Below are 14,514 nucleotides of genomic sequence, written 5' to 3' on the forward strand. Positions count from 1 at the left end.
CGAAGGCAGATGCTTAACCAACTGAGCCACTCAAGTGTCCCTTCCTACCTGACCACTTTATTGGATTCTTCCACTTTTAGGAAAATTTAATTGATCTCATTTCTGTTCATAATTTCCTGTCTTGATTAAATAAATCATAGACTCTGAGGCTTTATCAAAGCCCACAATGGCTGTTTGTTTTACCCATTTATTTAGTGTGCTACCAGAATTTCTCCACTTTTGCAAAATGCTTGTTACATACTATCTTGAATGACTGGGTAGGTATTGCTTAGCCTGGCATTTAAAAATGCTGTACTGTCTTACCTCAGCTTGTTTCTCTAGCCACCTAATCCTTTTCCCAATTCACTCATGTCAGTCACGTTGCTCCTTCACGATCTTCTTTTTTTAGTTTTTTAAGTTGATATTTTTAATAATCCACTTTCATTGTTAATATTTTTTAAACGAGTAACACTTGCTCATTGTATGTTAAGTTTTCAGTCATCTTTAAAACAAGAAGTGACTTTTCAAAGGTGATACACAAGACAGGTTTCTTTTTCTTATGTGCTTTGTATTGTTTTACAAAATAATGGGTACCTGTCAGTTGAGGTTTTGTTTTTTGATTGAACAAACCAATATACTTTTCATGTTAAATTAGTAAAATAAATGTTTTAAAATTTTGTTTAGAAAAGTAATTTTGATTCAGCTAATATATCATTAAAATCAACACCAAATATCTTTATATACTATGCATAATCCCTATACCTAACACATATAGAGATGATAAAACGCTGATCTTTTTGGAATTTGCAGTTTAAAAAAATTAATGCAAAAATGTGTTCCTCCTTCTTAAAAGTTAATCTAGGTCAAGCATCATTTGAAGCCATGGCATCAATTATAAATCGGCTCCACAAAAACTTGGAAGGAAATCATGACCAGCATGGCAGGAATAGCCTTCTCTCATCATACATCTATTACGTTTTTCGCCTACCAAATACTTACCCTAATTCACCATCACCAGGTACTATATTCCTTTTATTTTGAAACTCCCTTGCATAGATTGTATGTTTATGGCAAGATTAAAATAATCTTGTAGTTCTAGTGGGATATGTTCATTCAATAGCAAGTATTTATTGAGTGCCTGCTGAATGGCATGGACTATGCTAGGTGCTAGAGTTACAAGGATAATTAAGTTACATCTTCAGGCATCATTATTTATACAGCTTCCTTTAATTTTATTTAGAGCTTGGTTGAATTAATTCTTGGAAAGGAACCTTGAAAATCAGTTCTGTGTCTGTGGAAGCATTTTATCATTCTTTGTTTTGGTAAGATAAGTAGAATTTTTGTCATTTGGAATGCTGGACATTAAAGAAGAAATAACTGGTAACTTTGTGAAACCTAATTAATATAAAAGATTATTCTCCAGAAAAGTACTGATCTCTTCATGGCCAATAAAATAATATACCCTTTGTGAACAGCAGGGCCCAAAATGATTACTTGCTTTTTTGTATGAAACTGGTGGTGATTTGGTAGTGGGCGTGAAGTAGGGGGAGATGTCTTAGTTTGAATAACTCTTTAATTGTTAGTTAATGATTCGGTTATGCGTACCTTTCAACCTGCTCATGTATTTGTATGAGTCATCATTCATTACTAATGATAATGGTAAGTGCCCTTTTCCAGCTATTGGCAACATTAACATTAATAATGGTGATAAATACATATGACATTCATTATGAAAACTAGACATAATAGTAATCCGATTTAAGTTTTAGCTCATTTTATTTCTTAATTGCAAAAAGAGCAGTAATTGACTCATATTCTGGGTTGTGATTTCCTATGTCGATTTTTAAAATTATAGTATTTGAGGCTCTGAAGGTATATTGTGGACTAGATGTGTTCAATACTCCAATATTTTACTCTTTCATTCAATATAGTATTCCGTAGTTTTTGCAAAACATCTTGTTTAAATGCTGAGCTGAAAGATGGTGTAAATTAATTAGTTGACAGGTGTGTATCATTTGCATAATGAAGGATTTCTTTAAGAAAAATGAAGATAAATTAAGGATATAGTTGCTGGGTATTTTTATGTTCATAGAATATGGTTGAATGATGGTTGAACATAGTTGATGCTAGACAGAGAAATTCTTGCCTTTCTAACTTGGGCTTGAGTATACATATGTATGTATATCATAAGTATGCTACTTTGTTATAGTTCAAATTGTCATTGATGATACAAACAAAACAGTCTCATTTAAGAGATGTTGGCAGTAAATTGGCTGTCCTTGTAGGAACTGTGTCAAGGACAGAGTAGGAAGGGTGGGAGAAAGGAAGAGCCATCAGCTGGATTATTTTAGGTCTTCAATACACTCATATCTAACGTGAAAATAATATGTGTGCATGGTGTGTTTGTGTTTTCTATCTTGTTTTTTAGTATATATTTAATATATAATCAGAAACATTGAGAAGATACTGACTTTATCATTGCATGTGGTTTTGTCAACCACTGTAAAATAGACTATTTTGGTGTAGCTATCATTAAGTTTTGTGTGTTTTTTTATTCAGAGTATTTTTCATTTAGAAATAAAAGCAATTTTTTAAAAACTAAAAAATAAAAGCAATTTATGATTTTGGGGGAATTTTGTAAAGTGGCAGAGATTATTTTCAGGTGCTTTCCTGACTAATTTCTTTGTCTAATTATGTGCTATTTTATATACAATTATAGGTCCTGGGGGTTTGGGAGGATCAGTGCATTATGCCACAATGGCTAGATCTGCTGTGAGACCTGCAAGCCTTAATTTAAATCGTTCTCGGAGCCTTAGTAATAGTAATCCAGATATATCTGGGACTCCCACATCACCAGATGATGAAGTACGGTCAATCATTGGCAGTAAGGTAAACTGAAGATAGTCTTTTATGTATTTGATTTTCAGTTGATGAATAAGTGAGAAGTGTCCAATTTTAATTTATTCTTAATTTAAAAATATATTTGAGTTAGTAACAGGGAAGACATTGTACTTTTCTATCTATCAGTATACACAAAGTGTCTAATGTTTCTACTAAATAGGCTTGCTATTACAAACTGGTTTGTGTATTTTGCTCAAGAAAATCTGCCAAATTCAGAAATTTGTCCAGGATGACCATTCCATATAACTCGTTTTTGTCTGTGTGATAATCCATTCTTTAAAAAATGACTACATTAATTTCCTATAAAATTAAAAGAGACCTATCTGACTGCTGTGTAGAAAGGACATAACATCATTGATTTAAAATATGAACCTCCATTCCTTCTCTGAAACATATCAAGACCAGTGATTAGCTTTGATTGCTAATAGAGCTGCCTTTCACTGGAAAACTCTTTATAAGATGCACCAGGACTTGAAAAATATGATTTACTTAATGATGGTTAATGATTATTCCAAGTAACAAGTGATAGGCCAGCTGGTATAAGATCCAGCTATATTTTGTTTACAGCATCTTTATTAACTCCCCTCCAAAAAAATTTAAGGAGTGATTATTACCTTTTTATAGTAAGATATAAAAATAACTCCAATTTTAAACAAACTGGGAAAAAGAACAGTTTAAACTGAGGCCAAAAAATCATGTTATGTTGTGTTTTGACCAAACCATTTCAAATGTAATTTTTGCCATTGGAAGGGAGGAAGATACCATTGTTGTTAGAATCATAGCCAACTTTTCTTTGGCACTTTTAGTCTATTAACTGGGATCTGAGGAAAAATTAATAAACATGTTTTAGCATCTGTGTTTAACCTTTAGCCTGAACTATTTATGGATTTTTTTTAAACAATCTGGGTTTGTTATGTGAAATACTTGAACATTGGTCAAAAACCTCAGAACTACTCATATCTGTTCATATAGTCACAGAAATTTTACATTCAGAAGCTTTTTTTCTTAAGATTTTATCTATCCATGAGAGACACACAGAGAGAGAGAGAGGCAGAGGCACAGGCAGAGGGAGAAGCAGGCTCCCTATGGGTAGTCCGATGCAGAACTTGATCCCAGAACCCTGGGATCACAACCCGAGCCAAAGGCAGATGCTTAACCACTGAGCCAGGTGCCCTACATTTAGAAGCTTCTAATGAACTTAAGCATTGCTCTTTAAAGTAACTTAAGTAATTTTTAAAGTAATTGCTCACAGATCAAAAATATATTTTGTAGCCTTATATTTTAAATAATAAACATATATTTCAATAACTTACAGGTCTATACAGATACTACTCTAATTAAACAACTTCCAATTTTTGTAAATTCCCAGAGAGAATGATGTGCAGATATTAACTTGAGTAATATAGCAATTGCTGTATTCCCCCCCTATATATTTCCATCTTTAGAGAAAGAACTTAGGTTTTTTATCCTTGTATTCATTCTCAGTTGTACCTCATTGTAGTAGTACTTAGCATTATTTATATACTATGAATATAGTTCTTCTGTAGAATGAGTCTGATTTTTGAAATAATAAGAAATTTTCCTATCAAAGAGCCTATGGAAATGAAAAAGACACTATTGTCCTCAAGGTTCTACTTTTAAAATGCTTCTTAAAAAGAAATAATAAAATGCTTCTTAATTTCTGTAAGATTTGCATTATGTCTCTTCTAGCATAATTCTAGAGTTTTCCTTTATATGATGTATTAGACAGATTATAACATCAAGATTTAGAACAAAGGTCTACATATATTGGAGTGATTATTTTCTGTTTTTCAAGTAGTTCATAAAATGAGACATAATAATGACATTAATTTCTGATGATATATAGTGTATGTTTAATGATGTATGTAAGCTTCTGAGAAAGCCATTATAAGATGAGGATTTGTCTTATGACAACACAGCCTCTTCCTAATCAGGTTTTATTTAAATAGGTTTCATGTTTCCTCTTAGAAAATTTTTTGATAGTTACTTTATTTGGGACTATCATTTAGTCATAATCTTATCTCATTGTTAAAATGATAAGGAATCTGAAGTTTATAGCTACTGTTCATTACCTGGAAATTCAAGAAACTTTTTTAAAAAGATTTTTGGGTGTGTGTGTGAGAGGGAGAGAGAGAGAGAGAGAGAGAGAATGAACAAATAGGGGGAGGGGGAGAGGGAGAGGGAGAAGCAGACTCCTCACTCAGTGGGGAGCTTGACCTGAGACTTGATCCCAGGGCCCTAAGATCATGACCTGAGCCAAAACCAAGAGTCCTATGCTTAACTGAGCCACCCAGGCACTCCAAGAAACTCTTTTTTAATGATTTTTGTCTTTCTCCTGCCTAGGCCATGGTCATACCCTACCTAGATATTGTCATTACTAAGAACTTTAACTTACATAATCTCAATTTCATGAATCTTATTTTCTATTAGCTCCAGTATTTCTCTCCAGTACCCCAGCTCCAACACTCTTCTGCAGTCTCCCATCATTTGATCTGATGACCTTTTACTGTGTCTCAATCCCTTAATGTTCTTTATTTGAGTTTAGCTAGCTTAAATTCCATGACCAATCAATAAAAAAATATTTAGGGGCACCTGGGTGGCTCACTGGTTGAACATCTGCCTTCAGCTCAGGTCGTGATCCTAGGGATCATGTCTCCTGTCAAGCACCCCACTGACATGATAACTATCATTATAGTTATCTCTATTGTAATTAAATCTCAATTGCCTTATCCTCTCATTTCATTCACTTGCTTAGCCAAATCTCAAGCCATAGCTGAATCCGGTTGTCTGTCTATGCCATTTTAGCACCTGTGTGGATAAACATGCCTTGAGAACTATCATGATGACTGGTCTCATTTGAAATGAAAAGCCTGAACCTAGAGAGAACCGTCAATGCTGTCAGGCAATTAAACTATATTTCTCTATTCTGTTTACTTTCCCATTCTCCCTGAAAAAGATTTCATGCCTTATTCCCTTACCTGCACACCAGTCTTCCTTCTCAGTTTTTCTCCTGCTTCATTGAGAAAATGGAAGCCATCAAAAGAATAATTTTATAGACTTTTACCACCATATCTACCTACCTACTACTATCTATGACTATCCACTGCTTAATACAATACCCTGCTTACAGATGAACTATCCATTTTTGTAAATCTGTTTGTAAAAAAAAACTCTTGTCCCGTCTCACCTACTCAGGATCCTCACTCTAGCAATTATTTTATCTCTCTACTACATCATCAGTTGCTTCCTATCTACTAAGACATCCCATTCACATTATTTATCCCATTTTTATTTATCCCAAATTCTCTCTAGTATTTCAGTTATTGGCTTCCTTACTGTGTGTCTGCTACCTTTTGTAGTAGAACTCCTTTAGAGTTTCCTATACTAGCTATCTCCAATTCTTTTACTCCCATTCTCTTTACCATACTTCTGTCAGATACTGCTCCCATCTTCCACCTAGCCTGTCCTTGTTAATGTCTCCAGTGCTCTCCATGTTGCTAAATCCAGTGGTTAAACTCTTAACACTCAGCTTACTTGAACTTACTGCAGACTTGGACACAGTTAAATCCTTTCCTCCTTGGTTTATTCTATTCCCTTGCCCTCCAGGGCACTGCACTCTCTTGGTTTTCCTTTTACTTGACTGGTTATACCTTTTCGGTCTCTGTGGATTCCTCTTTTCTTGATCTCTTAATCTGGAAGGGCCCAGGCCTCTCTCCTTATTTCTCTTGTCTTTTCTCTTTTCTCTCTATACTCACTTGCTTGATATTATCAAGTCCCCTGATTTTAAATGCCACTATATGCTAATAACTCTCAAATTATATTTCCAGTACAAATATCTCTCTGAAATTGTAAACTCTGCTGCCTTTCCTACATCTTTTTGTTCAGATTTGGATTGATGTTAAAGATAGAACCACTGCTCGCTACCACTTCTACTACCAGTTGGTCTGAACTACCATCATCTCTTCCTCAATCAGTGAAATAAACTTAAAAGATGGTTTCACTGCTTCCAACCCACACTCTCTTCATAACACAGCAAGCAGAACACTGCTTTAAAAGCTTAAGTCACAAGAAAGCAAAAGTTAGATTATGTCATTACAGAGGCCCCTGTCGTTATTTAGTCAGGAGAGTGCAACTCTTGATTTTGGGGTTGTGAGTTCAAGCCCCATGTTGCTCATTCCTCTGAGCAAGATAATCCTACAACTAACTCCTACACCTTAAGCCTTTATTCAGAGGACCACCTTCTCAGTGAGGTCTACTCTGGCTACCTTATTTAAATGCATGTAACTGGTGTTTCTTTTTCTTCTCCCTTGTCCTGGGGACTTCTGATCCCCTTATTCTGTTTCTTTATCTCATAACATTTACTACCTTTTAATGTAACATATAAATTAGTGGCTATGTTGATTTTTTAGTGTTTGTTTACCTGTATCACAGTACAAGCTCCATGAGGGCAGACATAATTGTCGAGTGATATATCCTGAGCACCCATAATGGCCAGCATATTGAAGGTGCTCCATAGATACTCAGTGAATGAATGGTAGTAAGAATTGCAAGAATAAACTTTAAAAGTTGTGTTTTTAAAAAAATAAAAGTGTTTTTGTTAAAAAAAAAAGTGTTTTTGTTTGCCTTCTTGCTGTTAAGATTAATTATATATTTAATGGCCTTAAGAGATTTGGCCTTATGAAAGTTTTGGTTTTATACCTTGTTCTCTAATATAAAATGCAGAACTCTTAAAATTCAAGAATACTTACGTCAATAGAATTTTATTACTCTACTGGCTGTAAAATCAGATTCATGAGATCTTTTTCATAATTATTTTTGCCAAAACTGAACTCTTTGCCCTGGCAATATTCTTTTAACATTAAATATGTGATTATGACAAGTTTGAATTTTATTGTTTTTAATTAAATGCCAGTGCAGTTTTAAGTGGATATGTAGTTTCTTTGTAATGTATCATTCCCTATTTTTAAATTTATTTTTTAACACTGAGAGCTCATTATGTGCTGGGCACTATGCTGAGGACTTGTGGATACAAAGCAAAATCTTTGAATTCTAACAGGAGTGTTGATATAAAGTCAAATACAATATGAGCCTGGCTCAGGGAAGGAGCCTATCTATATTTTAGGGACAAAATAATGTTGCAGAGATTTGACAAAAACAAAAACGCTTTCATGCACATGTGTACACATTCGTTTAATCTGTTCTGTTAGGTGGAGATCAGTAAACATAGCTATGACATTAGGAAATATCAGTGATGAATTTGCTTAACTAAGTTATGATACAATTCTTAGCTTTATAACACTTAAATTATGACAGTTATTTGCTTTACAAAATAATTGCTCATAGGTTTTCTTTAAATAGTTAGCTTTGACTTGATGCAATTGTAGCTGCTCAGTCTCAATATTGTGGGCATAATATACGATGGCATGAAGAAATTTATTGTTTATTCTTACGTTACTGATTAGCATGTGGCTTAGTTTTAAAGGAAATTAAAGAGTTGAAAAATGAATTTAAGAGTACAGGAAAATTATTGGTATTGTGGAAACTTATGTTGGGAAGAGCACAATTGTAATGCTGCAAAACTCAGATGCTTATGTATTTTTGTAACATGAGTAGTGGTTGTAAAAACTGCAAATGGCAGAAAGAACTTTATACAGTGGAGACATAATTGGGGGGACTGGTGAAAACTTTTGTTTTAACTTATCTGCTGATTTGCTTTTATTTGAAATAATGGGGTTCTGTAAAGGTAGGTATCTTATTTTAAATAAATCTGATGTGACATAATTTTACTGGTATTAAATAGTCTCATTTGCTTTTCTAGGAAGCATTTAAAAGAACATGCATAGAAAGTTTTTGTTAGAACTGTTTTTTGAGTGTTTACTATATTTGAAGCATTGTATTTAGTAATTTACTTCCATTTTCAAATTTGTTTTTTGGATTTTGAGGGAGACTATCATTATTCCTATTTTATACTAAGAAACTGAAAAAAATTAGGTTACTTACCTCAGGTTTTACAATTAGTAAGCAGTATAACTTGGTCTTGAACTTCAACACTTGTCTTACACAATCAGTATTAAAAATAAATGGAAATGGATGATCATTGTATCATTTCAACCACTCTGTATTTTTGGAAAAATAGGAGGAAAAGAAAGGGAAATATTCTCCCCAAATCTAAGCTATTAAGAGTTAGCAGTTTTTTTATTCCTCCTCTTTCCTAATCCTTATTCCCTCCCATAGTACTGATACATGGGCTTCACTCCCAAGATTCTTACTTGTTCAGAGGTAAGGCCCTGCATATTCATTGTTGTTGACCTTCCCAGGTGATACACGTGTCTAACCAGTTGATTATTATTGTTACTACTCATGTTTTTCCTTTACCTATCTTTTGGTGCTTTCTGGAGTGGATGCATACTGACACCCTTATTTTTTTGGTCTCTTTATCTTGGGTTGTCTTACTCCAACAGTCCTCTAAAAGTCCCTTATAACTGGCTCCAGTTCTATTAGCAGACTTCCAGGCCACAGCCCAGGTTGCTGAATCAGGATTTCTGGGGATGGGGCCCAGAATCTAAATGTTATAAAATTTCCCAAGTGATTTTAATTTTTTTTTTTTTTTTTTTATGATAGTCACACACAGAGAGAATGAGAGACAGAGACACAGGCGAGGGAGAAGCAGGCTCCATGCACCGGGAGCCCGACATGGGATTCGATCCCGGGTCTCCAGGATCGCGCCCTGGGCCAAAGGCAGGCGCTAAACCCCTGCGCCACCCAGGGATCCCTTCCCAAGTGATTTTAATGATCAGTCAGATCTAAGAAATTAAAGCTCCAGTTCCCTTCACCCGGGATAGTATCTTTCAGAGAAGAACAGATGTAATTCACTTCTGATCATACACATTAGTAGCATATCAAATTAACTTCAGTGACAGTGACGGTGAAGATGTAATTCCTACGGACAGCGCCATCATAATGCTTTTCTTGATAATATTTATATAAAATAGTAGCCCATTTAATTACAACAAGCACAATAAAATTGAACACAACCCCCAAATCCACCAATATTTTTAGGTAAGAGCAAATATTAGTCATTTTCTCCCCTAAATTCTTTTAATTTTCTAAATTTCTCCTGTTGGTCCCTTAAAAGAAAGTGAAAGAGGAAGGAAGGTCAAATAGAAGTATGGAATATCAATGCACACAAGTTTCAACTGATACAAAAATGAAAGTAAAGTCTTTTAGACAAGAAGGAATGATTTTCTTTGATTTTTTTTTTCTTTTAAAACCTAGTTAGATTCAAAGGCAATTATGTTGCTAACTCATGCCATCTTCAAAGAGAATTTGGGGGGATGGTGCTGTGGGAACTTCAGTTGGTACTTCAAGGCGATCCCTTTATATAAAGATAAGTTTAAATGCTATAGTTAATGTTCTTTGTGATTTCAAAACAAATTATATTACATAATAAGGTAATTTTGGTGAACTAATATTTCTAGGTGCCTAAAAATTTTGGTTGCTTTAACAGTACTAATTAAAGACATGTTTGCTTTGGAAAGTCTAGATTTCTTTAAGAATAATTTATAGCATGCCACATGTAATATTTCTTTCCTTTCCAACTGCTTTCTATTATATGCTTAGGGTTTAGATCGCTCCAATTCCTGGGTTAACACTGGTGGTCCAAAAGCTGCCCCATGGGGATCCAACCCCAGTCCAAGTGCAGAGTCAACACAGGTGGTGTTTATATTAGAGGTTTCTTTATTGGCTGCTGATGTTTCCCTTTAGAACATTACTTTTAGTACATACTGTGATTTCAGTGGCTTGCTTTTTAATCATTAAAAAGTGTGTATTTTTGTTTACTTAGCACATTTTCCAACTACTATGCATGAATACCACCAATTGCACCAGTAATACTCTCCTTTCCTACTTCCTGTCTCCTCCTCCCCCCTTCCTATATTGCCCTATCAGTATTTCAGTGCCTGCTGCTTATGCGATTGATGGCTTTGGTAACAGTTTCTACTGTAGGGGTAGCACGTTTTCAATAGGAATTTTCAGAAATTTTGTTTGGACAAAACCTGACAGTTTGCCATCTGCTTTTGGTTTAAAGTGTAGCTATTGTCTTTTTTTCATTTAGTATTTACTGTCTTGTCTTTTTTTTTTTTTTTTTTTTTTTTTAATAATTACTGACTAGAAATCCTGGGACTAAGCTGAAATTAAATGTGAACAGTGTACGCTGTAAGATTTAATACCAAAAGCAAAAATCAATTTTTCTTTGTATTGTGTTGCAAAGTATGAAATTTGTTTATAACTTAGATGAACTAGGTTTTGCTTACTTAAGTCTAGTTGCTTCATAGCTAATACTGCATGATTCCTCAAAATATACTTCTCATCTGTGTATTGGCTTTAGAGGGAAATGCTCTTATTCTTGAAGAATTTAATTCTGTGTTTAATATCGTAAATGTTTTATATTTGAAGTATATGGCAAATCTGAATAGTAGTTTTTGATAGTAGTGAAACACGAAAGAAACCATTCTAACCTTTTATTTTTCTTTATTGAATATAAAATTCTTAATTTCTTTATTTGGTCTGAGACCAGTGAGAAGTATGTTTTTACTTTTTTCATTTTCTTACTAGATGTGCGCATGTGTATAGATCACACAGATAAAAGTTTCATTCTTTGCAGCACTCTGAATTTATATAATCCTTAAAATACCCATTTTTTTTTACTAAAAATATATAGAAACCATTTTGATACTTCTATTGTACTGTCATTAAAGCAGCTTAAAATGGTGAAAATTAGATGAGCAATAATAAAACAGTTGTTGAAACCACAGGAAAACTATTTTAAAAATTGTGTGTAACCCTTGAGCTGCAAAGTCATCCACAGCAGACTTTAATGTTATCTCGTCATTCATTCACCTCCACTCCATAGGCTATGGATCGAAGTTGTAATCGTATGTCTTCGCACACAGAGACGTCAAGTTTCTTACAAACATTAACGGGACGCTTACCAACTAAAAAGGTAGATTGATATGAAGACAATCCATATAGGGGGAAAATTCCAACAATTAAATAGATGTAAGATTTCTTTACGTAACCGGTATGTTACAGTAATTACATTTAAATTATTTGTTTAAAAATACATTTGAGCAAGCACTGCTTGTCTGATGCCTTTTTGAGCATACCACTCCAGTGTACGCTCTTTTATATTATTAAAATGTTTATAACTTTGGGATTGACTGTTTGAAATCAAATTTGATCATCAAATTTTAGTACCAAAAATGTATCAACTCTGAATTCTGTTTCTGTAACTGCTTCTGTTTTGTGTTTTAAATCTCCAGGGAAAGGAAGATGAGTTAGAAAAATTATCACTCTTAGTAAGATATGTTGATTTGCTTCCCTTATGCACAGTTTTGTTAGTCCTTTTTCATATTGATATACACTACTTTGCAAATGCTTTGTATGCATATCCATTATAAGGCAGGAATTTTCTGCTGTGTTTATAAAAAGACTTCAAATACCTGAAAACTTGAAAATTAATGGCTTATATCAATGTTTAAATTTTTGAAGGTATTTCCTAAATTGTACCAGCAAAGTTCATGAATGTAGTTACATATGTTGAAATATGTATTTAAGGCACAAACAAGATCGTATTTGTAACTGTCAGTTTTTGATCTAGTTTCTGTTTGCAGGTACAATTTAGGAGGCTATTTCCCACCTGTCCTTTTAAAATTACATTTTACTGCAAGATAACATGTAATTTTTTCAGCTGTTCAACATGCTACCGTCTTACATGTACCAACAGCCGTTTCGTTAATGGGTGTCCTCACTGCATCATTGAATGGTTCACATGCCTTATTTTGCTTATTCTCATATCTTCATTTGTAATTGCATTATTATTTGGTTTGTGTTATCAGCAGATATGACTTTGATAATAACTTTGGATTTATTCTGGATAGCTTTTTCATGAGGAGCTGGCTTTGCAGTGGGTTGTTTGCAGTGGCAGCGTTCGGGAATCCGCTTTGCAACAAGCCTGGTTCTTTTTTGAGTTAATGGTGAGCAAGCTAAACACATTTCTTTATACTGTTTTCCTTAGTTAACAGCTTTGTATTAGTTCATTATTTTATCCGAAAAATCCTTTTCCATTGCCCCCTTATGATTTTACATGTGCCTACAAGACAAATTACATTTATTACATCTCTAAATAAACACTATGGACACTGAGCACAACTTAGGTGGAATTATAAACTTCTTGTTAATTTTTTTTAGAGATGATTGCAGAACCAGCTATCTTTTTTTTCCCCAACTATCTTTTTAAAGGAATCGTGGTACATTATTTCTTAGTGTGCACATGGCTATTAAAATGGCAGTATTGTAGATTTCATCCCAAACATAGATAAAAAGGGCTTTCGAGATCTTTACAGCTTTTCGAAAGCTCTTAGGGAAATGCCACTTACAGCCAATTAAAAAGCAACACTTTTTGCTCAATTTAATCAATGGTATTAAAAATAAATGAATTCATATCTTAGTATTTATATATAAATAAACATACATAAACACATATATACACAAAGGCAGAAAAGATTGGCTGTGTACAGAGTGGTAGCACTGTCCCTGTGGACTGGGTATTATCAAGGCACAGAGATTAAGTAGCTTGTCTAAGTTGGTATAGCTTTTAAATAGTAGAACTATGATTCAAACTCAGGCGTACTGGCACTAGGGACATTTCTCTTTAACCTCTAAGAAGCTGAAGTCATTGAAACTTTTTCTTCCAAAAGAGAAATGTGTAAAAAAATAAAGGAAAACAAAACAACAAAAAGAGAAAGGAAGAGAAACAAAAGGAGCTTCCAGAGTACATCATAGGGTAATTCTCAACATTGAATGTTACCTATATTGGGGATAAGAAGAAAATTTTTCTACAGATTTACTAATCCACAAAAGAAAGTAAGCCAAGGACCCTATATAATAAGTGATGGGCAACTCATTTTTTCCACTAGAGAATAAAAACCAAGTTTTGTAATTCTTGTGCTTTTAATATAAGATCAAACTGTAATTTTGACTTATTTTTTGATGGTCTTTATATGTGTGTTCAAATTAGTTTAGAATAGTAAAAATGCTGCAGTTTAAGACTTGGCTCTGCTATTTACTAATTGTTGAAACTTGGCTTCAATTTCCCTGAATTCTATATTACTATTACCACATTGTTGTAATAGGAATCAAAATCTGGATGCATTCTTTTGAAAGATTTTTATATTTGAGAGACAGAGCACACATGAGTATGTGGTGGGAGAGGCAGAGGGAGAGTATCTCCAGCATTCTCACATTGGGTGTGGAGCCTGCTATAGGGCTGGATCGCACAACCCTTGAGATCATGACCTGAGCTGAAACCAAGAGTTGGACACTCAATCAGCTAAGCCACTCAGGTGCTCCCAGAAGCATTTTGTACATGTAAATCACTTTAATTTTTACCTAATATCTTATTCTTATTGAGTCATCAGTGTTTAATGTACATTCACCATATGTCACTGTATGTTAGATATTGAAGATACTGCAGTGGAGTCAATGTTTCTAGTCTCTCAAAGCTTAACAGTTTGGGGGATATGGAATGTCAAAATGTTGTCTTAGAAGATTTCA

The 14,514-nt window shown here is 33.9% G+C and overlaps 1 protein-coding gene across 17 annotated transcripts in view; it reads left to right on the plus strand.

Moving 5' to 3' along the window:
* DOCK7 (dedicator of cytokinesis 7) overlaps window positions 1-14,514 on the plus strand; it is a 218,785-nt gene that overhangs the window by 132,400 nt on the left and 71,871 nt on the right. For 9 of the 17 annotated variants that reach the window (XR_011995971.1, XR_011995972.1, XM_072730737.1 and 6 more), the window contains exons 21-25: window positions 833-997; window positions 2,699-2,868; window positions 10,522-10,614; window positions 11,813-11,902; window positions 12,840-12,935. Coding sequence is in view for 14 of the 17 variants with exons in the window: in XM_072730737.1 (XP_072586838.1) it covers window positions 833-997; window positions 2,699-2,868; window positions 10,522-10,614; window positions 11,813-11,902; window positions 12,840-12,935 (614 nt within the window). In the remaining 3 variants the exon portion in view is untranslated. Of the gene's footprint in view, window positions 1-832; window positions 998-2,698; window positions 2,869-10,521; window positions 10,615-11,812; window positions 11,903-12,839; window positions 12,936-14,514 lie in introns of those variants that run through there. The other 8 variants (XM_072730740.1, XM_072730741.1, XM_026006950.2 and 5 more) reach the window with 3 other exon arrangements.

The sequence above is a fragment of the Vulpes vulpes genome, chromosome 12 (assembly GCF_048418805.1).
Source record: "Vulpes vulpes isolate BD-2025 chromosome 12, VulVul3, whole genome shotgun sequence".
Classification (NCBI taxonomy): domain Eukaryota; kingdom Metazoa; phylum Chordata; class Mammalia; order Carnivora; family Canidae; genus Vulpes; species Vulpes vulpes.